The 24,446-nt window shown below is 38.8% G+C and overlaps 1 protein-coding gene across 1 annotated transcript in view; it reads right to left on the bottom strand.

The window, feature by feature from the left end:
• Window positions 1–7,072: 7,072 nt before the first annotated feature.
• The window catches only part of KCNJ6 (potassium inwardly rectifying channel subfamily J member 6), a 264,544-nt gene continuing 247,170 nt past the window's right edge, over window positions 7,073–24,446 (bottom strand). The window contains exon 4 of the mRNA XM_014786922.2: window positions 7,073–8,147. Within this exon, the coding sequence (XP_014642408.2) occupies window positions 7,822–8,147 (326 nt within the window). The 3' untranslated portion in view covers window positions 7,073–7,821. The remainder of the gene's footprint in view (window positions 8,148–24,446) is intronic.

The raw sequence follows: 24,446 nt of genomic DNA, 5'->3' as shown, positions 1-24,446 counted from the left end.
ATATTGTTGTCCTCATTTGGTGGCTCTGTAAGAGGAAAGGGAGGGTATGTGAAATTTCCTGACCAGGACGGCATTCACGTTGGTTGTATATGTATGTGTGTGTGGTTGAACAGATCCCTACTTAAAAAGAGAGAACAGAGGTTATCTAGAGAGATGGCTGGGATTGTCCGATGAGCCAACCGAGTTTGTGCTCATGCATCACGGTACCAAAAAGTGAGAATTTCTAGAGGTTGAAGAATTAGATATGTAAAAGAAAAAAAAGAATGAGGTAATCACCATGGGGAAATGAGAGATTTTTTTGGACTTCCTTACACTTACTCCATTTATGTGTTAGCATGGTTTGATTTTGACTTATGTATGGGCGGGTCATCCCTGTGCATAGGGGATTCAAGAGGTCTTACTTCAGTTCTTTTAGGGAGACTCATCGTCCCTGACCCAGGTGGGTGCTCTGTGGGGTCAAGAGTGCTGATTAAGATAAGCTTGAAAGACACAGGGTTCCAGCAGACATTTCTGGGGGGTCATTGTCTAGATGGGCAGGAGCTAGACCTAGAGGGAGAGGCTCACCCAGAGTGGTGGGCATGGCCGAGCCTTCTGGACTACTGAAGGCTGAGCCAAGCGAGGGTGTTGCTCATACTCACTCCCACAGGCAGCAATGCTGAGAGATGATGCCAGACTGGCACCTGCTGTGGCTGGATCTGAGAACAGTGCTCCTTCTCCATCTCTAAGAATGCTGGCTGAGGACCCAGAGGTTCCCATCATGCACAGCTATTGGAAACCCAGCTCTCCGCACTCCAGCTGATCCAGTTCTGCTAGTTGTGTTTAGTGGTGATAGATCCAACACTGATCTACTCCATAAGGCATTCAGCTTAGACTGGAGTTTTAGTAGCTAAAGAGGTCTGATCTTAGGCTCCTGGGATATCTTGCTCTTTTGGATGGATATTTTACGATTTCTATCAGAATTTTAGAAATGATGATGAATTTATGTGTTTATTTCACTAGTGCCTGTTGGTAGCAGATATTTACATTGCCTGAGAAAAACAGCCCTTCATATTCTTATAAAGATTGGCTGGTTGATATCACAGTATTTATGATCAGTGTTAATACAATGGGTGCAGAGTCTTAATCTTGAAATGGTCAATTCCACTTTGACAGTAGGAACATTTCATTCTCTGATATCAAGATCTGTTCCCTATGTAGTCACAATTCTCTGGCCGACCACAGAGCACATTAGGATTCACATCTAGGGGGTAGTGTCTAAAAATAACTATAAATACCATTTTCATTAGAGATAAATTTCCATCACTTAATCATGTTGACCACCTCAATGAGTTAATCTTGCATGCCTTAAAGTATTTTGCCTTCCTTTCCCCATGACTCTCCTATTTGAATTAGGTGGATGCATGAAGCTTTCTTTTACCAAGGCAAAGAGGCCAAGTAAAAGTTTGACTCCTTTTACATTTATTTAAGTTTTATGGCGTTGAACTTTGAAAATTTTTTTTCTCCCCCTTAGTTATTATGCTGTTCCATGCAGTTGAAGTGTTGCAAGCTTTTTGCATGATCTATACTGCAGATACCATTACTACTTAGTTTCAGACACAGGACCAAACCCATCTCAGTTTCCATCATTTCTCTGTTGGCAATACAACATCACAATGATTTGTTACAAAATTTTTTCTTTCCCACTTAATTTCCAGGAAAGCACTCATAAGAAAACTTGATATATTTTTCAATAGAACTAAAGAGATAAAAAACCTCGCTTGGCCGACCTATGTCTGGTTTTGGAAATGCTTCCTTAGAACACAAGTGAGTTGAGCTTAGTAATACTAAAGAATGTCATTTGATACTGACTCGTCTCCAAACCCCATGGTCTGGACTTCTTCCATGCAATATTTCTGTAATTACCAATCTTCACATTGTGCTTTGGACTCAGAAAGCAGCAAACAACTCAACAACCCTTTACTCCTCTTCTGTTTCTCCCTGAGCTCTTTTCAAAGAACCTGTTGGTTTTCCAAGAGAAGCATTTAGTTCTTTAAATAAATATAGTTCTTTAAAGTTGAAGCATGTTAAACTTTTAGTTGAGTGGCTACAGGGAGTCAGAACCAGTGTAGTTAAACAAGAGCAGTAGTTCAAAGTTCGTCCTATCACGTTGATCAACTGTAGGCTAGAGAAAACTAGCAGGAAAACAGAGAGAGACAGCTTAGCAGTCTATTTAGTTCTCCTGCAACAGAGTATAAGAGAGAAGCCATGTGGGGGAGGCGGACCTGGTTAGATGAGTGGCACCGCTGCAATTTAGTTCACCCCACTGAACAGAGACTCCTGTCCCAACTATCCACATGTTTAAACACCTATGGGTACCAGGAGAGCAATGGCTCAGTTGCTGGTCTGGGAATTCCCATTTCTTTATTGTTTACGAATGAGTAGTTTTACTGTATGACTTTCTGAGTTGACTACTGAATCCTGGCTGGTTGTTTGCTTTATTTACCACTCCAGGGGGATGGTTATGAAAAGGAAGGAGTCTTTTTTTAAGACCGACTATATGACTGGACTCTCAAAGTCTTGTGAAGCAGTTGTCCCTCTTACCAAAAAATGTGTTATTTTTTCCCTGAACAGACCTATGAGTGACTGCAATAGATTTATACTGGAAAAGAACATCATTATTCTAATTTGCCAAGGAATCTCTTAACAGTACAGTACAATACTCAATAATCAGTACTTAAAGGTACTAATAGTACTTAATAGTACAGTACAGGGGTCAGCAAACATATCCTATAAAGGGCCAGATAGTAAATATTTTAGTCTTCTGGCCATATGGTCTCTGTTTTAGTTACTCAACTCTGCTAGTGTAGTGTGAAAGCAGTCATAAGCAATAAATGAATGGGTGTGGCTGTGTTCCAACAAAACTTTATTTATGGACACTGCAATTTGAATTGCATATAATTTTCACATGTCACAAAATCTTCTTCTTTTGTTTTTTTCCCCCTCAGCCATTAAAATGTAAAAATCATTCTTAGCTTGCAAGTGGTGCAAAAACCACAGTGGGCCAGAGTCTTTGAGCAGATTTGGTTTGCCGATCCTTTTTATAGTAAAAAGATCCTGTGGCTTAAGCCTCAGCATCTGGATTTGAGAGCAGGATCTATGATTTATCAGCCTTGTAACCTTGGGGAAGTTATTCAGTTTGCCCAAATTCTAGTTTTCCATCCATAAAATGTAAATTATAATACTCAGTTTCTCATGATGGATTATAATTAAATGAGAAAATTTGTGCAAGTGCTCTGAATGCTTCAAAACACCACACAATGTAGGGTATAATGTTGTTTTGTTATTATTTTAATACTGTGCTTTGTCGAGACTCAGAGTAGGCTGACAGAGTTTTGACTTCTAGATGACACTCTGCATCAGAAGCTCTCCAAGACATTAAGGGAAGAAATATTAGAAAGAGATATGTTTTACTTCATTTTAAATTAAAGGATAACGTTTTCTTAAATACAGGTTGGCCATAAAGTCTAGAAACAAGATAATATTATTTTACTATAATGTAATACAATATCAATGAATCATCTACTATGTATACGTTGCCTATGTTTTTCAACTTTATAGCCATCCATTGAAAGGAAATCATAGAAGATAATGTTTATCACATATCCATAGGACAATTAATTTTAAACTACATTTTCAATTCTTCTGAATCGCATCGAGTATCATCCAAGTCAAAGAAAGAAAGACTGAAAACTGGTCAGACTATTGGCAAGCTGTCTTGGAAATGACTATGACTATTTTAGTTTTTTAAATCTTCAATCATTCAGCTAATCAAATGATTTCACATTCTTCTGGTGAGTTCAAGTAGTTTTCTAATGGCATTTTTATGTCTGTTTCTCTGTCCACCAGCTCCCACCTGGATAAACAGTTTCTGAACATCCCAAAGATACTGGCTTAAATCTAAATAAAAAAGCAAAGGGGAAAAAGTAAGAAAATGTAGAGAGGGAAAGCATAAGAACGTTGCTCTGGAGACTTCAAAATTTAGACTTTTAAATGAAGTCATAAATAATTTTTAATTAGAGTGCAATGAAAAATAGACATTTCAGAGCCCTAGTTTGGTTAAACCTGCAAGAGAAAATTGTGCTTCAGAAATAGGTTGACGTTTTTAGAGACAGTAGCTGGATTTCTGTTAGGGAATGTAAGATACTGACTGAATCAATGGATCTGGAACTGGAAACCTAAGGAAACAGCAAAAGAGAGGGACAGAGGGAAGAAGACAGTGGGGGAAGAGAGAGTTCCTTCTCATGGATACAGAGTGGCTATATGTTGGACCAACCAGGCTGGAATGACATGTTTTAAAGGAATGGAAAACCAGTGACCTGACATTACAGTGATTGCAAATGTGTTAATCCAAAAGAGTATGGTTCACCCAGGGGACAGCCAAAAATATAAGCAATTTTATTAGTTACATAAAGTTGACTTATAAACAAATAGGTGTTCTTCCAGTTGGAAAGCATGTTGGAGAGGGTGGAAGTGAGAATCTGAGGGTCTCTGCAGCCCCTGGGGAGGTCATGCTTCCAGCTGAATCTGCTCTTTTCTCCAGATTGGGGTCACCTGTGGGAAACTATAACCCTTTAGTTCAAAGTTCTTGTTTGGCTAATGGATCCCACCATGATTTTATGGAAAAGGGACTCAAATATGCCCACCAAACAGACCAGAATGTCAAGTTGAGAAGGATCCTCATTCATTATGGACATTGTTGCATTAAAATAGGCTTTTTCATTTTTGTAGCACTTAATTTGCTAACAAAGTGACTGAGTGAATGAGGACTGGATGTCGTGGAATAGAATGGGTGAAATCGCGGGGTCATCTTTGTTGAACTGTCCTAATGAAAAATACCATTCAATACTTGCTGCTCAGAAAATTCACTCTTAATAAGCTTCCTTCAGTTCCAGATTTTAACAGTTGACACAAAATACACTGTTAAACTGTGTTATCAATAATTGTAGAAAAATAGACATGTTTGATAGGGACATTTTAGTAAAAGGTTCTTCAGGAGCATCCTGGTTTAAAGACTCAGAGGCTCACGTTACAAAAACGAGATTTGGTTCATGTTCTGTCTTCAACTACATTGACACTAAAGACAGTGAGAAACAAGGAGCGAATTCACACCTGGGTGCCCTGTCACAGGTACAGAACTAACATGTGTGTGTGTGACCAAGGGGTTGTCAAGGCTCTTCGTTCAGTTGTGCTAAAGGGCCCTGAGCTGCTTTTCCAACCAGACAACAGGGTGTGTGTTGTCCTTTAAGCCTTAGTAACAGATTAGAAAAAGCCCATTGAGTCTTCAAGAGCTAAATTAGCAGACTTTTTGCAGCCCCTGCTTGGTCTTGCTTTGTGCTACCATGCCTTCCTTGCCCTGCAACTCTGGTGATGCTGCAGGGTCAGCGCCCCCAAGCCAAGAGTGCCCTTCATAAGGCTACAGCGAGGTAAGGTGACAGTACCTCCCCACAGCCTGGCAGGAAGTGTGTGGGGGCTCCCTCCTCCCCCTCGACTACAACCTCCTCCTTAGGTTGTGTGGAATGAACAAATGATTCAACAGATAGTCAATGCAAAACGTGGAATGTTGGCAAACAGGCAGGGGATATGGCCGGCAGTTTTGTTTTCTGTAAAATTAGTGCCACAAAGCAGTTGTCCTGATACAAGGTGTCAGAAATGGAAGAACGGAGACCTCCATGTTAAACTGAGGAGCCACTTTCCTTATGATGGGGACATCCTTTTTAGTAGACAAGGTCGCCAAACTATAGCAAGGCTTGTGCCATCTGGTCAGGGAAGGGAAGGGCAACAGGGAGGGATAGCTAGTTTGAGTCTTTCAACCTCCATGGTGCAAAGCCTCAAACTAAGCACAGCTGTAGGAGCTGAAAATGAACTTGGATCTGGTCAGTGAATATTTATGATGGACAACCGTGTTAGGAAACAAACAATTTATAAATGTGAAATTAATGTTAAAGATCTGTTACAGTGCAAAATCTCCACCTGCCCCTTGAGGTTTTCTCTAAGATTCTCTTCCTTTTCTTATTTTTTCATTTGAATTTTTTTCATTTTGAAATTTAGCTTTTCAGTACAAAATACCCTTCCTTTCTTCCTTCCTTCCTCCCTCCCTCCCTTCCTTCCTTCTCTCTTTTCTTCCTTCCTTCCTTCTCTCTTTTCTTCCTTCCTTTCTCCCTTCCTTCCTTCCTTCCTTCCTTCCTTCCTTCCTTCCTTCCTTCCTTCCTTCCTTCCTTCCTTTCTTTCTTTCTTTTCTTTCTTTCTTTCTTTTTCTTCTTTCTGTCTTTCTACATTTATCTTTGCAGATTGAAATGAATTAAGGCTGCAGTTTTTTGTTTTCTTTTGATTGGGAGACACTTTGGATTTGATTTCTAACCTGTGGCACACTCTGGAGAAATTTCTTAGTCACCAAGATTGTTGATCTAATCTTTGAATATAGAACTCTGGCCATTTCATAATAATAAAAGAATAATAATAATAATAAATACCTATGCAAGAAATGCTGATGGATAAGCCCCCAGGGACAGGAAGAGTGCCAGATGGAGTCAAAGTGTGTGAGGTGAATGATTACAGTATGTATCGCCCACTACATGCCTTCATGAATTTCATGGCTTTAGACCCGAACTATCTTCTGCTAACTTACTATGTCTCATTTATTTTTAACAGTCTGTAGTTTCTCGTGATTACAGAATGGAATAGCTGGAGAATCAATGGTTTTGCAGAAGGAAAGTTTCTCAAACTATTGTACTACAAAGGGTGAGAGCTCACGTGAACACATCATTGGTGACATGCCAGAGAATGTCCTCCTCCTGGAATTCCCCCCAGGCTAGTCAGTGAGGCCCTTGTTATCTTAAAAAATAGACCTCATTTTTGTAAACATTTCACAGTATATCAGTGTATTGGTGGTGGATTTTGCCATCTACTGGACCTCCCAACTTCTCCCAGACCTATGGCTTATTAGATTCAATGAAAGGATCAGTGAGGGAACAGTGAGGTGCCCAAATGGATTCCCATCTGGGACATGGAACAAAGGCCATGCACTAAAGGGCCAGAGGTCAATGGGACCAATGAAATTCAGAAAAGACATCAGAACAGAAATGCCTACTGTATGTTGGGAATCTTTTTTTTTTTTTGCATCTTATTTCTAAAGTTATGTATCTAAACTTACATTAATTATACATCTATGTACAGTATTTAGAAGTTCTGTTCTACAGTACTTTTGTACATGCTGGGTTTTATTACTAACTGCAAAAGAAAATAATTACATAAGGCATATATATGTACAGTGCTTTGTCCTCCCCTCACCTGGGTCTTATAACAGCCACGCCCGCATGGGACAAGCACCTCGCCCTGTCGATGAAATTTATTGGGATCTATAAAATTGAGGGCTATACTCTATGTCTCACTGCATGGATAAGTAGGCACCGGAGACCTTCCTTATCGTATCCCAGGTAAAATCTTTGATGCACTCTTTTGAGTGATCTGGTATTGTACGACACATGCACGCTAAGTCGCTTATATCTTCTAGGAGTTGGGTGTGTGGTATTTAGGGAGGAGAGCAGGCTTGGGCCACAGATGAGGCCACATTGCACCTTAACCAAATCCATGTCTACCTTGTCAATCTGAATAACTGAGAGAGGGCAGGTAGATATTTTACACCTTGAAGATTTGTTTTCTAGTAATGCCAAAATTAAATAGAAATAAAGAAAGAACAAAGGAAGAGAGACAGAAAAGAAAGAGAATGAGACACAAGGAAACGCTGTGTTGGGGGAAAGGAGAAGGAGTTGCCCGGCTAGGGGCCTACACTTTGGATTCGTTCTCTAGGTTTGCCACATCACCATTCCTTTCTGTTTGTTCCTCGAGGTTTTTCTCCTCCTCTTCCGTCTCCAGTTCTGCATGTTGGTTGAGTTTGCTGGATACAGACCAACTCAGGGGCAGCTCTGCCCTGCTGGCTAGCTCAGCCAGCTCTTTGGCACTGAGAGATGGAGTGCTGGTCTCATAGGTCTCATGGAAACTGTTGTAGTCGACTTCGTAGAACCCGTCCTCCAGCGTCAGGACAGGTGTGAACCGGTAACCCCACAGGATCTCACTGGTGATGTAGGAGCTTCGAGCTTGGCATGTCATCCCTGCAGAGGGGAGAATGTAGGCTTTAGTACATGTGAATGTGGGCTTTCCATTGCCAAGGGGACTCAGTGAGCTGGGCAGGGCTGCTGCATGCAGCTGTTCAGACTGTGACCTGCATAGGGCTCCACAACTAAGGAAGTGTTGTTCATGTTGTAGACGTATGCTAACACGCACAAGAGCATGTGGTGGAGATTCCAGGCCTCCCAGTGGAGTCCTGGGAGCAACGTGAGAGTTCTGGCTAGCATCAAGCCACACTTGCCCTCAAGACCATGCACACACATGGGAAAGCATGTGCACACATGCACACGTGCACACTCACGTGGTTGTACTTTGTCTACTCTTTGCTCTGGGAGAACCCTCAGGTCATGACTCTTGCTTCTCACTGCTTTTAGAGGCTTTACCTGAGTCCTCAAGGGACTCGAGCTCTATTGCCATAGACTTGGAATGAAGTTTGGCTTATGGAACTACACCTATGGTGCCTTTAAACTGGAGGCCAAGGATTAGTGTTACCCTCCCACCACCATGCCATGTAGGCCACCACTGTGGCCGCCAAATGAGGTTGGAAAGGATGCCTGCCTGAGTTTGCACTTCCCCCAGGCCCAGTGGGGATAGTTGTTCCCCAATGCACAGAATGCATAATAATATAATCCTTTAAAGGCTTTCTCCCCTCTTCTTAAATATAAGAATCTTTTTTCCTAATTTGCACAAAAATGCCATATGAGGTACTGGCAGCCCAGGAGTCAGGAGTGGCTTTCTTTTAAATGTGAAATGACAGAATGAGAGAAACTCCACCCATCTCCTTAGAAAAGAAAACTAGGCAACAGGCTTGGTATAAAATATGGGGAATGTCATTGGTGCATTTTTTCTGAGGTCAAGAGGTTCTCTTATGAAACTTCTCAGGATACAGAAGCATTTGTTCAGGTCATTCCTTGAGGGCTGACTTCTCCATTACCTAGGTCGGCCCAGTGCCTAGGCCCACAATTCTTTTAGGGGCCCACGAAAATTTTTAATTTCTTTTAAAATCAGAAGAAAAAAATGAACTTATAGGTAGAAGAAAATGTTAATATATTCATCTTTATACTAATAGAGTTGTAAAATATAATTTTTAATTTTTATAGATGGAATAAAGGGCTCACAAAGGTAAAACTACCTGGGACTCACAAAAGTCATACTGTGGCCCTCTGGTCATTCATCCAGGGAAGCAGTCAGCCAATCAATTAGTGTGTTATCTGTTGGGACAGCTAATAAGATACATTAGGCAACTGCTTTGTGCCAAATGCAGGTGGGATAGGGAGAAGAGGACACATGTGTGTGTTTACACAGAAGAGTTTAGAGCTACAAAATGTTCCCACAGCATTGCACTTGCTCCTTGTGGCTAGAAGAAACTGGGATGGCAGGAATTTAGGTGATGGACCCAACTGCAGCCATCAGAGCCTGAACCAGCACCACCATCCCTCCAGCCCTGTGCTCTTAATCTCCAAACTGAATGCTACTTGTCTTCAGTGGTTCCCTGGCTGATCCAGAAAAGCCTCTCCCCGCTCCCCCTATGCCTCTAAGACAAATGTTACAGGGCTTCTAGGTATTGAAAAGAAAAGAGCAACACTGCCTTGCTTTTATTTCTCAAACAATGTTTCTTTCTGAGTTACCAACTCTTTACCTGTGTTTGGGAGTGATGCAGGAAGACAGGTGATGACAGGTATATAAGGAATTAGAATGAGGCAGAAACAGGAAGTCAAGGGGAAAAGGTGATAAAATAACTTTATAACTTTTTTTCATAAAGGAAGTACATGTTTATTGTAAAGTGCCTAGGAAATAAACATAGAAAAATAGAATAAAATCCACAAAGATGTTCATTTCTTGTTGTATAAATAACCAAATAGAACTACAAATAAAAAATACAATCACTAAAATTAAAATCTAAATGAAGTTTAACATCAGATTGGAATTGACTGAAGAGAGAATTGGAAACTTGGAATCTAGGTATGAAGAAACAACACAGGATGCAGCCAAGAGGACATCATTGGGAATAGTGGAAAAAGGACCTCCCCAAACCCTCTCCTCCATAAAAGCAAAGAGAACACTGGCAAAAACTGACAAAACAAACTCAGAAGTCTGTAAATTAACTCCAGGTGTGCTTACTTGAGAAAAATTGATGAATTGCAGGAAGAACCCTGAGCTTTGTGGAGTTTTAACTGCCCCTTGCTCAGCTTCGAGGTTGCCTTGAAAACCAACAGTCTGCAATCATGGTGAAAACCAGCAGCCTAGCCCACTAGAGGGGTCAGAACAGGGGTGGAGCTCTTTCAAAGCCCCAGTCTCAGAACTGTCATTATTTGATGTATCTGGAAGTTCCCTGGAAAACCCCACTTGCAAGGCTTGTCTTTGTTTGGCCTGGCACAGATCTCACCCAGTGCAAATAGCTTTCTCCCCTGGGTCATTTGTCAGAAACAACCAGTGGCAATTCTTTAATATTGCAGCTACTTGGGGCAGTGATAACAGTTGGGGAAAGCAACAAGCTAACCAAAAAACAAAAGGAAAAGCTGGAGAAAGATGTCCATAGGGGACTTTGAAAAACTCTGACATATTCTTGAGAATCTAGACTACATGCATGTTTAGGGTTGTGCACCTGCCCAGGAAAGATCTGAGAAGAAACTGAGCTCTCACTTTTGGCTGACCTTGAGGCTCTGAGCAAGCAGGAAGTGAAGGTTAAGGTGGAGTTGTAAAGTGCCTGCCTGAATGTTGAAGGCATGCCCCACCATGCACACAGAGCCTCTTAGCAAAGACTGGGAGACTTATTGGTTCCAAGCATTTCGGGAAATCTTTGTTCAGTCATTAGCTGATTACTGAGCTAACGGAGCAGAAACTTCAGGAGCTATACACAAAAAGTATACAGACCTTACAGAATCTCAGGAAAGTCACTAAATAAGCAAATAACCACAAGAACAAAAAACTCTGGAGAGGAGGAGAATCTGATTTTCAAGGTTGCCACATTATATTATTTAAAATTCCAGTTTCCAACAAAAATTTATGAGACAGTGAGGAAACAAGAAAATATGGCCCATACACAAGAAGAAAAGCAGTCAATAGAAACCGTCCAGGAAGAAGCCCAGACATTGGACTCACTAGAAAAAGGCTTTAAATCAGCTATTGTAAATACATTAAAAGAACTAAAGGAAATTATGAGACTGATGTCTCACCAAATGGAGTATATTAATAAAGAAATATAAATTAATGTAAAAAACCAAATATAAATTCTGAAGTTGAAATGTATAATAGATGAAAGAAAAATTCACTAGAGGGACTCAACATCGGATGTGAGCTGGCAGAAGAAAGAATCAGTGAACTTGAAGATAGATCAGTTGAGATTATCTCCAGTCTAAGGAACAGAAAGAGGAAAGAATGAAGAAAAATGAGCCAAGCCTCAGAGACCTGTGGGAAACAATCAAGCATACTATCAGATGCATGATGGAAGTCCCGGAAGCAGGGTAGAGAGGGTAAGGGGCAGAAGGAATATTTGAAGACATAATGGCCCAAAGCTTCCTAAATTTAATGAAAACCATTTATCTACACATCCAAGAAGTTTAAAAAACTTCAAGATTAACTCAAAGAGATTCATACTTAGACACATCACAATCAAACTGTTGAAACACAATGACAAAGAGAAAATCTTGAAAGTAGCAAGAGATAAGCAACTCTTCACTTGCAAGCGATCCTTAATAATAGCAACAGCTGATTTCTCATCAGAAACCATGGAAGACAGAAGACAGTGAAAGGATATATTCAAGGCACTGAAAGAAAAAGACTGTATACCAAAAATTCTATATCCAGCAAATTTGTCCTTCACAAATGAAGAAGAAATTAAGACATTCCAAGATAAACAAAAACTGAGAGAATTCATTTCTGTCAGATCTGTTCTACAAGAAATACTAAAGAGAGTCCTTCAGGCTGAAATGAAAGATCAGATAGTAACTCAGATCTAGAAATAAAGCATACTGGTAAAAGTAATTACATAGGTGATTATAAATGTTTTTCTCCAGTATAATTTTATGGTTACTCCATTTTTATGGCAATTATACTACTCCATTATATGGATATACAATAGTTTATTTATTCAATAAAGCAAAGTGATTCAAAGGTATGTGGTGGGGCTATTTGTTGAGGAAAATGTTAAAAATATTGACTTGGTTTAGTGGAAGTTGTCTTTGTGTACTGTTATGGACTGAACTGTTCCCCTCAAAATTCATATGTTCATGTCCTAACACCCAGTATTTCAGAATTTGACTGTTTTTGGAGATAGGGTCTTTAAAGAGGTAATTAAGTTAAAATAAGGTCATTAGGGTAGGTCCTAATCCAATATGACTGGTGTTCTTATAAGAAGAGGAGATTAGGACACAGACATGCACAGAGGAAAGACCATGTGAAGAGAAAGGGAGAGAATGGCCATCTACAAGCCAAGGAGAAAATCCTCTGGAGCAACCAACCCTGCTGACACCTTGATCTTGGACTTCCAGCCTCCAGAACTGTGAGAAATAAATTTCTGTTGATTGAGCACCCAATCTGTGGTACTTTGTTATGGCAGCCCTAGCAGACTAATACGCTTATTGAATTCCATAGGGATAGTAAAATACCTTTCCATAGTATCAATTTAATGGGATCATTTAATTTATGTAATAAAAGATGAATAAACAGGATTTAAATAATGCTCATGGATGCGTTTCAAATTTTTGTTCATTTTTTGCTGTCCTAGGTCATTTAAAAAGGGATAAAAAAGAATATTAATGTATTTGTCTATCAGTACAATATTAAAAACTATTCCTAAGGTAAATTGATAATTTTCATTTGCTTCAGAAAGATTCTTGTCTTACATATTGACATCAGTCTCAGTCCATTTTTTAAAAAATGTGATTTTTACTGAATTTGAAAAGTAATCAAATAAAACCAACTGGGTTAACATCATAAGAAAGGTGGAGCTGCCAAGATTATATCAGTGTGTATGCATGCTATATTTGTTTTCCATGTCAGAAAGATCATCATAGAGTCCCCCTGAGGCAGGCTTGTTTAGTGAGTAAAGTACTCTCTGGAAAAAGAGATGCTTATTTTGGTGAGGAGCAGAGCGTGGAAAATACGTTCGCCAAGTTCTAGTCACACCCTATTCTCGGGGCATGCTGGCTGTCTTGCCATTTGCATTTATATTTTTATGCCTGTGTTCATACCATTTGCTTTATCTTGAATGCCCTTCCCCCAGTGGAATCCTGCTCGTCGTTCAAGAGCTTACTAATTTATTATCTCCTTTCTAAAGCACTCTGTAACTCACCAGTCTCTAGTTGGAACTATTGAGCCCAGGGTTACCATAACACTTCAGTTACACTCTATGACAGTCTTTATTACATTGTTTGCAGTTAGTTCTAAGTGTCTATTTTTCTTGTTGGACCGTGAATTCATTGAAGTTCATTTGTTTATTTCCATATTCCTGGCATTTAGCACAGTGCTTCAACATTGGAGGTTCCCAATACATACCTGTTGTTAAGTGAAAAAAGTGGACTTTTAGGAAACTATAGAAAAGCAACTTAATATTGTTGATTGGAATGTCTGAAATGCACTATGAAATAAGAAGATGGCTTGTGAGTCCTTAGAAAGGAAATGGGAGAGTTCTGCTTCTAGAATTATGTCAGACTAGCCATGAAGGACCCTCAGCTAAAATACAAACTGGATACTGGAAAATGACAACATCCATAATTTTAGTAAAAAATAAATTCAACAAAAACTAAGGGATGGGACTTCTGGTGCTAGGGAAGATGAAGTAAGTACAGCCTATCTCTCCTGCGGATTGCAACTAAGACCTCCAGACAAAATACAAACACCTGAAGACTCTGGAAAGTTAACACTAGCAGGAAGATTGGGAAGGAGTACCAAGACCTGAAGAATGACTTATTTGGGGATAAATTCTTGTTTTTCTTTCTGTTTTTTCCTCTTTTATCATCTGACTTTAACTTGAGAATGCCCCAGTGTGGAACTGGGCAGCAGGCGCTGACAACAGAATCTGAGAGAGAAACCCTGTGTTTCTGACCAAAGGACTGGTTCAAGGTGCCCCTCTGAGCTGGAGGATGGGAGTGGTGAGTCCCTGTTAATTTTTTTCTCTCTGTGCCCAGCCCTCAGTGCTGCCCTGTCGAGAACTGCTCTGCAGTGCAGTGGTGGCACAGCTACTTAAATTCTGGGGGAAAATCTTTCTGGCCAGTGGATGAGGAAAAGGAGACTCTGTGGACCAAATGGTTTGTGGCTGTGTTTTCCTCTCTTTTCTCAAAGGTCGGGGTCTGAGAGTGACCCCAAGTGTGTGAAACCATGCAGCAGCATGAGTGGCTAACATGTGGAGAGAAATCCTGTCCTTACAGACAGAACACTGAGCAGAGGGGATCCGGGAGCTGAAAAGGGTGGGGAATCTCACAGAGGGCAGAACTGGAGAAGAGGATCCCCTAATTCTGTGGATGAATTGATGCAAGTCCTGAGCTTTACAAGCACAGGACAGCGAACAAAAAGAAAAGAACTTAAAAAATTACCATGTGTTTCTAGAGCAACTAGAAGGATGTACAGCTATGACATACACCTATCTACTGGGGCTTTGGGGAGACAAGAGGAAAAAAGGAGGAAGATTGGCAACAGATATTAGCTCAGGGCCAATCTTCCTCAAAGAAAAAAAAATTACCATGTGTTTCATAATATATAATCACACTTCTAAACAACTTCAGTCAAAAAAGAAACCATAATGGAAATTTAATAATACTTGGAATTGAATGATATTGAAACTCTAAATGTCAAAATTGTTGGATACATGGAAAGTGAGAGAAATGTGTAGGCCTAAATGCTTATATTAGAAAAGAAGAAAGTCTGAAAATTAACGTGCAGAAAATCCAACTTACTTAAGAAATTAGAAAAAGAACAACAGGTTGAATCCAGGGGAAATAGGCAATAACGATCAGTGTATAAACTAATGAAATAGAAAACAAATGAACAACAGAGAGGATCAATAAAGGCAAAAGTTGGTTTTTTGACAAGCATCTTTTCTGACCACAATGGTATGAAACTAGAAATAACTATAGGAAGAAAATCAGAAAAGCCACAAATATGTGGAGATTAAACAAAATGCTACTGAACAACAATTGGGTCAATGAAGAAATCAAAGGAGAAATCAAAAAATACCTGGAGACAAATGAAAATGAAAAAACGACCTGCCAGAATTTATGGGATACAGCAAAGAATGTATGGGATACAGTTCTAAGAGGGAAGTTTATAGCAATACAGGCCTATCTCAACAAACAAGAAAAATCTCAAATAAACAATGCACCTAAAAAAACTGGAAAAAGAAGGACAAATAAAGCCCCAAATCAGTAGAAGAAGGGAAATAATAAAAATCAGAGCAGAAATAAATGAAATAGAGACTAAAAAAACAAGAGAAAAAATTAATAAAACTAAGAGCTGTGAAGAAAGGTAAACAAAATTGACAAACCTTTAGCTAGACTCACCAAGAAAAAAAGAGAGAAGGCTCAAATAAGTAAAATCAGAGATGAAAGAGGAGAAATTACAATGGACACCTCAGAAATACAAAAGATTATAAGAGAATACTACGAAAAGCTATATGCCAACAAATTGGACAATCTGGAAGAAATGGAGAAATTCTTAGAATCATAAAACCTTCCAAAACTGGATCAAGAAGAAATAGAGAATTTGAATAGATCAATCACCAGTAAGGAGATCAAAACAGTAATCAAAAACCTCCCCCAAAATAAAAATCCAGGACCAGATGGCTTCCCTGGTGAATTCTACCAAACATTCAAAGAAGACTTAATACCTATCCTTCTCAAACTCTTCCAAAAAATTGAGGCGGGGGGAAGCTCCCTAACTCATTCTATGAAGCTGACATTACCCTGATACCAAAACCAGACAAGGACAACACAAAAAAAGAAAATTACAGGCCAATATCACTGATGAACATTGATGCAAAAATCCTCAACAAAATACTGGCAAATCTCATACAACAATACATTAAAAAGATTATACACCATGATCAGGTGGGATTTATTCCAGGTATGCAGGGATGGTTCAACATTCACAAATCAATGTAATACACCACATTAATAAAATGAAGAATAAAAATCACATGATCATCTCAATAGATGCAGAGAAAGCATTTGACAAGATACAACATCCATTTAGGATAAAAACCCCTGAATAAAATGGGTATAGAAGGAAAGTACCTCAACATAATAAAGACCATATATGACAAACCCACAGCTAATATCATCCTCAATGGTGAAAAACTGAAAGCTATCCCTCTAAGAACAGGAACCAGACAAGGATGCCCACTGTCACCACTCCTATTTAACATAGTACTGGAAGTCCTAGCCAGAGCAATCAGGCAAGAAAAAGAAATAAAAGGGATCCAAACTGGAAAGGAAGAAGTGAAACTGTCACTATTTGCAGATGACATGATTTTATATATAGAAAACCCTAAAGAATCCACCAAAAAACTTTTAGAAGTAATAAACGAATACGGTAAAGATGCAGGATACAAAATCAACATACAAAAATCAGTTGCATTTCTATACACTAACAATGAAGTAGCAGAAAGAGAAATTAAGAATACCATCCCATTTACAATTGCAACAAAAAGAATAAAATACCTAGGAATAAACTTAACCAAAGAGGTGAAAGATCTGTACACCGAAAAGCTATAAAACATTTCTGAAAGAAATTGAAGAAGACACAAAGAAATGGAAAGATATTCCGTGCTCTTGATTGGAAGAATTAACATAGTTAAGATGTCCATACTTCCTAAAGCAGTCTGTAGATTCAATGCAATCCCTATCAAAGTTCCAACAACATTTTTCATAGAAATAGAACAAAGAATCCTAAAATCTATATGGAACAACAAAAGACCCTAAATAGCTAAAGGGATCCTGAGAAAAAAGGACAAAGCTGGAGGTATCACACTCCCTGATTTCAAAATATACTACAAAGCTATAGTAACCAAAACAGCATGGTTCTGGCGCAAAAACAGACACAGAGATCAATAGAATAGAATCAAAAGCCCAGAAATAAACCCACACATCTATGGACAGCTAATCTTTGACAAAGGAGCCAAGAACATACAATGGAGAAAAGAAAGTCTCTTCAACAAATGGTGTTGGGAAAACTGGACAGCCACATGCAAAAAAATGAAAGTAGACCATTACCTTACACCATACACAAAAATTAACTCAAAATGGATTAAAGACTTGAATGTAAGACTTGAAACTATGAAACTTCTAGAAGAAAACACAGGCAGTTCGCTCTTCCACATCGGTCTTAGCAACATCTTTTCAAACACCACATCTGACCGGGCAAGAGAAACAATAGAAAAAATAAACAAATGGGACTACATCAAACTAAAAAGCTTCTGCACAGCAAAGGAAACCATCAACAAAATGAAAAGACGACCTAACCATTGGGAGAAGATATTTGCAAACCATACATCTGATAAGGGGTTAATCTCCAAAATATATAAAGAACTCATGCATCTCAACAACAAAAAAACTAACAACCCAATTAAAAAATGGGCAAAAGAACTGAACAGACATTTCTCCAAAGAAGATATACAGATGGCCAACAGGCACATGAAAAGATGTTCAACATCACTAGCTATCAGGGAAATGCAAATCAAAACTACAATGAGATATCACCTCACGCCTGTCAGAATGGCTATAATTAACAAGACAGGAAACAACATGTGTTGGAGAGGATGTGGAGAGAAGGGAACTCTCATACACTGCTGGTGGGAGTGCAAACTGGGTGCAGCCACTATGGAAAACAGTATGGAGATTCCTCAAAAAATTAAGGATAGAACTACTATAAGATCCAGCTATTCCACTGCTGGGTATTTATTCAAAGAACTTGAAAACACCAATGCATAAAGATACATGCACCCCTGTGTTCATTGCAGCATTATTCACAATAGCCAAGACTTGGAAGCAACTTAAGTGTCCATCAAGGGATGAATGGATCAAGAAGATGTGGTATATATACACAATGGAATACTACTCAGTCATAAGAAACGATGAAATCCAGCCATTTGTGACAACATGGAAGGACATTGAGGGTATTAAGCAAAGTGAAATAAGTCAGAGGGAGAAGGTCAAATACCGTATGATCTCACTCATTAAGTAGTAGATAACAACAACAACAACAACAAACTAACACATAGAGACAGAGATTGGATTGGTGGTTACCCGAGGGGAAGGGGGGAGGGAGGAGGGTGAAAGGGATAATTAGGCACATGTGTGTGGTGATGGATTGTAATTAGTATTTGGGTAGTGAACATGAGAACATGATGTAATCCATGCAGAAATAGAAGTATAATGATGTACACCTGAAATTAATACAATGTTATAAACCAATGTTATTGGAATAAACAAAAAATTTTTTTAAAAAGTTGGTTTTTTGAAAAGTCTAATACAATAGACAAGCCTTTGGTGAGATTGGTCAAGTAAAAAAGACAGAAGGCAAAAATAAATGGTATTGGAAATGCAAAGGGAGACATGACTATAGAAAGAGCAGAGACTAAAAACACAAAAGGATATTATGAATAACTTTAAAAACTTAGATAAATGGGTGATCTTCTGAAATCATATAACTTTCTGATACTTATTTGAGAAGAAATAAAAAGCTGAGATGTCCTATTACCAATTATGAAATTAAGCCACTGATTAAAAATTTCCCATAGAGAAATTACAAAGCCCAGACAATTTTAAAGATGAGTTCAATGAAGTATTCTAGGAAGAGATCATGAGGATTTTACATAAATTCTCCCAGGAAATAGGAGAAGGATCATTTCCCAACTCATTTTATACAGCAAATAATCTTGATAATAAAGTCATACATATAGTACAAAGAAAATAAAATAAAAAACAAAAAAGGAAAATGACAGGTCAATACCATTCACATGTATAGGTACAAAGATCCTAGAGAAAATATTAGCAAACCAAATCCAAAAGTTTCTAAAAAAATGATACATCACAACCAAATTGAGTTTATTTTAGGAATGCAAGGGTGGTTTAATATTAGGAAGCATATCATGGAATTTATCATACTAACAGATTGAAAGCTTATTTTAATATATGCATAGGGGCCGGCCCCGTGGCTTAGCGGTTAAGTGCGTGCGCTCCGCTGCTGGCGGCCAGGGTTCGGATCCCGGGCGTGCACCGACGCACTGCTTCTCCGGCCATGCTGAGGCCGTGTCCCACGTACAGCAACTAGAAGGCTGTGCAGCTATGACATACAACTATCTACTGGGGCTTTGGGGGAAAAAATAAATAAATAAAATTATTAAAAAATATATATATGCATAAAATTTGTTTGAAAAATTCAATGCCCATTCATGATAAAACTTAATAAACTTGGAGTATAAAACTAAAGGTATATACCGAAAACCTAAGCAAATATATCCTTAATGATAGTGATCAAAAGTTAGGATTATTTCATTTAAAATTAGAACCAATATATAAATGCTTGCTATCTCCTTTCTGTTCAACATTATACCAAAGGCTTGCCAGTGCAAATAAGATAAAACAAGGACATAAAACGTTTTAAATCAGAAAGAAAGAACAAAACTTTCATTAATTGCAGATGGTATAATTGTATACATGGAAAATCTACAAGAATGGTCAAACTTTTAGAATTACTAAGAGTGTTCAGCAAGGTGACTGGATTACAAAATTTGTACAGAAAACTCATTTACATTTCTACATACCAGCAACAAACAGAAAATATAGCAACAACAACAACAGCAACAAAATCTCACCATTTCCTCTATCAACAAAAAATATATAGGAAAAAATCTAATAATAGAAGTACAAAACCTTTATGAAGAAAGTTATAAAATTTATTGAGAGACAGTAAAGAAGATTTAAATAAATGGAGAGATATACCATGTTCATGGATAGGATGATTAAACATCCTAAAGATGTCAGTTTTTCCCAAAATGCTTTATAGATTCATTGCAATTTCAATAATATAATCCTTAAAGTTTTTTTAAAAATGGAATTTGACAAATGGATTAATAACCTATGAAAAAGTGCAAAAGTGCTCTGTCTAATGGAGTTAAACAGAAATTCATGATTGTGTTTCCCACTTTTCAACCAGTTGTTCATGCATTTTTATTTCCTTGACAGTGAGTTAGAAATTGGGTCTAAGTAGAGTAGGAGACTGTCTCCATGGAAGTCTTGAGTGCTTTCTATGCAAATAACCATGGAAAATTCCACAATTGTGAGTCAATTTAGAGGCGGGCAAGACTAAACTGGGGAGACGTGGCAGGTAAGACCTATGCTTTGAATTTTTCTTCTTCTTCTTCATTATCATTGTCAAGACCATCCTCATGTAATATTCCTAAGTAGTTACTAAGAGTCAGGGGATTTTCTAAGCCTTTTAATTTCTTTGTTTCATTAAATCCTTGTAACAACCCACAAGTAGATGCTATTATTATATCCCTGTTTTATGGATGAAGAAACTGAGGTGCAGAGACTCCCCAAGTCACATTCCTGGGGAATCTGGCCTCACAATCTCAAAAGAAATGAATAGACATTGGGTGGTGCAGATGTCGCTGCAAGATAGCATTGAGTCTAGGCGGGGGTGGGGGAGGAAGGGGCCTGTTGGGGTGTTGTCAGGTCCAGGCATGCATTTGACTTTATGCTTGGGGACACTGCTTGATTTCCATAGCACCGTTGTCTGGTCTAAGTTATTTCCCCAAAGCCCAAAGGTGTGTGTGTGTCTGTCTTTTAAAAATCATTTCATTTTGTAATTCTCCACTGAGATCTTCTCTGTTTGGATCTCTGGTTAGTCTTCCAACAGTTTAACTTGCAGAGAAGGAGATAGAAACAGCTCATATTTTTTGGTGGCATTTCATTCCTTGAGTTAAGACTATGTAAGAAGTAAGGAGGTGAGGAGAAGGGAGAGCATATTTTTGGTTGGGAGTGCAAGGCCCACTGCATCTAGAAGCCAGGAAACCAAGCTGAGGCACAGTTCAGGAATCTGTAATAGGAACTGGGCAAACACAGGTTCAGGCCCTGCAAGATGGGGATGTAACTGTCAAAGCCCTATTTTTAGATTCACAGCAGCAAATTATGACGGGAGACGTTTTGTGCAGAATATCAATACTATGAAAGCCATCCTCAAGAGAGAGCCCCGTGGAAAAAGCCAGAGATATTCACTCAGTAGACAGATAATACATCAAAATTGCCTGAAGAATATGATTCCAATAAAATAAAATGGATATAAACCACCTTCACCATTTTTCAAATACTGTAAAATTAATCTATATTGCCAATAATCAGAAACAAAGAACTGACTGTAGACACTTTGCATTTTTATTTCAAATACCAGGCTACGTGATGTGATGTTTTCCTTTACTCCTTGTTCTCATTCTTAACGAGTACTGCACTGAATTTGCACAGTAATAAAGTGTTCTTCACTTATGTTTATAAGTCTTCATGTGGGAGAACAATGTTGGTGATTTACCAGGCCCTGTGTCAAAAAGAAGCACGATAGTGTAATCCTGCCATAGTGTAATAGTGAGTTTAATTTAGTAGGTTCAGCCAACTTCTGATCATTTTAGTAACAATGAGCCCGGTCTCATGCTTAGTTTAAAAATCCCTTCGATAAACAGTTGTGCTTCTTCTGTACCCAAATATTTGTTGGAGGTCCAGTGACGTTTTCCTCCAGTTATGTAAAAACAAATTGAAATGTGTATTTTTTTAATGTCTAGAAAAATACATTCTACATGTTTACTCCTAATTCTACTCTCACCAAAGTAGTTACTAAATTCACTAAGTAGTGAATCAAGTAACAAACGTTATTTATTAAATGTTTCTTGTGTACCAGCCACCAAACACTTTATGTGCATCAACCATCAGATCCTGACAACAGGCCTCTTAGGTGGCTGCTGTTAACGATCTCTATTTTACCTATGCGGTAAAATTAAAAATTTCCTTCCAGTCCTTTTTAATTCTAGAATATGCCCACTGAGCTAGGACAATCAAAGTACTGTGTTCAAAAGTTCCTTGAATTCATTGTTTTTTTCTATGTGGCTATGTTATCTATATTATATCTAGTTAGGTTCATTTGTTTCTATTTGTATTTCCTTTTAGGATTTATTTTTGTCATCTTTAAAAAACATTTGTAGGGGCTGGCCCAGTGGCGCAAGCTGTTAAGTGTGTGCGCTCCACTGAGGCGGCCCGGGGTTCGCCAGTTCAGATCCCGGGCGCGCACCAACGCACCGCTTGTCAGGCCGTGCTGTGGCGGCGTCCCATATAAAGTGGAGGAAGATGGGCACGGATGTTAGCCCAGGGCCAGTCTTCCTCAGCAAAAAAGAGGAGGATTGCAGATGTTAGCACAGGGCTGATCTCCTCACCAAAAAAAAAAAAAAAAAGTTAAAAAAAAAATCTGTAAACTATTTAAAAGGTTCAAAAATTAAGTCAACACGAAAAGATATATTCAGAAAAGTCTCTTTGCCATCTCTACCCATTCTATCCCATTCCCAGCCACCTCCTATATGTGGCCATTTTCATTGGTTTCTGCTTTATCCTTCCTGTGTTTCTTTTTGTAAAAATAAGCAAACATAGAAATAGGCATGTTCTCATTTCCCATTATGACCTTGTGGAGGGAATATGTTTCAGGACAGGAAACTGAGTGATGGTTTCCTTCTGCTCAAGTAATTTGAAATCACTGGATGTGCTCATTCCCTTTTATGGTGCATGGGCTCCTCAATGATAGAGCAGAACCCACAGTGGGCACTGGGGGTAGACAGGCCCAGGTTGACTCTGGGCTGCTCAGAGTTGCAGTGTGACCTGGGATGGGCTACTTAACTTCTCTTGACTCCCTCATCTGTCATAACTGGGAAAATAATGACCAGAGTAGAATCACGATGACGTCTACAAGAAATTTCACATGTGAAAGCACTTAACACAGGGTTCTGCTGGAGAATGCCACTGGCAATCCTCTGAGTTTCCTTCCTTTCCTTGGTCAAGTATAAAAGCAATAAGGATAAAGGCTGACTTTTCTATAGAATCAGCAGCATTGATCAGTAGCATTTGTCCCTTATATCAAGGGTTTTGTTGTTTGTTGATTCTTTCAAATGGAATAAAAACCCTACAGGGAATGATCTTGAGATGTCATGTTTCAGCTTCCTATTGATGTCAGGGTTTACTTTTTGCTTTATTGTTTTTTGAACATTTCAGAACACTCTTTGGTGCTTGATATTTGAAGAGTCACTCTTCTCTTTAATGTCTCCATTATTCTGTATTTTTCAGGCAGTGGTTCTTAACTTTTTTTAGTCAAGGACCCTTTTGAGAATCTGATGAAACTCATGAATCTTCTTCTCTTAAAATACACATACATACAAAAGTTTGCAAATGGTTGGGTGCTCATGGATTCACTAGAGCCCATGGGATCCCAGGTTCAAACAAAACGAAAAGAAGCAAAAACAAAACAAGGAAACAATTCTTCTTTAGGGGGAGGTGTGTGCATGCATCTGATGAGGAAGAGGTTTAAGGAAAAGTGGAGAAGGATAGGAAGAGAAGATTTACTTAAACTAACTGGGTTATAGGCTGCTAATGTGCTTTCACAGTGGCCAGTCCTCACTGAATTGCAATTGTCAATATTTGTTCACACGTTCTCAAGTCTGGGCCTGGGGGTTCTTGTGGGCAGGAGCTCTGTCTTGGGCACCACTTTATCTCCATCCCCTAGTAGAGTGTTTGGCAACAGTGTTTGGCAATGTGCCCAACAAATGTATGTTAATGGCTAAATGAATGAAAGGACCCAGGTGATAATAATTAATTAATTAATTCATCATATATTTGTTGAGGACCTATTATGTGTCAGACACTTTTGATGGGTTCTGGGGGGTATTATGATGACATGGTCCCTGGGTTCATCTGATTTTCAGTCTACTGAGAATGAAATAAACATCTAAATAGATGTAAAATTACAGCTGTGATAAATGCAATAAGGAAAAGGCAGATTCTTCTGTAAGACCATAAAAAAGAGGCCACACTTAGTCTGGTGTTGCAATTAGTGAATGTGTTTCTGAAGATGCGACATTTGGGCTAAGATTTGAAGGATGAGCAAGGGATGGGTGGCCTAGAAGTACACTACAGCAGAGGAAACAGCACTGGCAGATGGAGGCTGTTGTAGGGTCCCTGAGGGTGTCCAAGAAACTGAGAGGGGACCAATGTGTTTGGGGCACAGGTGAAGGGAGTTTGGTACCAAATGAAAGTATTGCT

This window comes from Ceratotherium simum, chromosome 27 (assembly GCF_057802395.1).
Source record: "Ceratotherium simum simum isolate JZ-2026a chromosome 27, ASM5780239v1, whole genome shotgun sequence".
Taxonomy (NCBI): Eukaryota; Metazoa; Chordata; class Mammalia; order Perissodactyla; family Rhinocerotidae; genus Ceratotherium; species Ceratotherium simum.
This window is presented reverse-complemented; position numbering and strand designations above follow the sequence as displayed.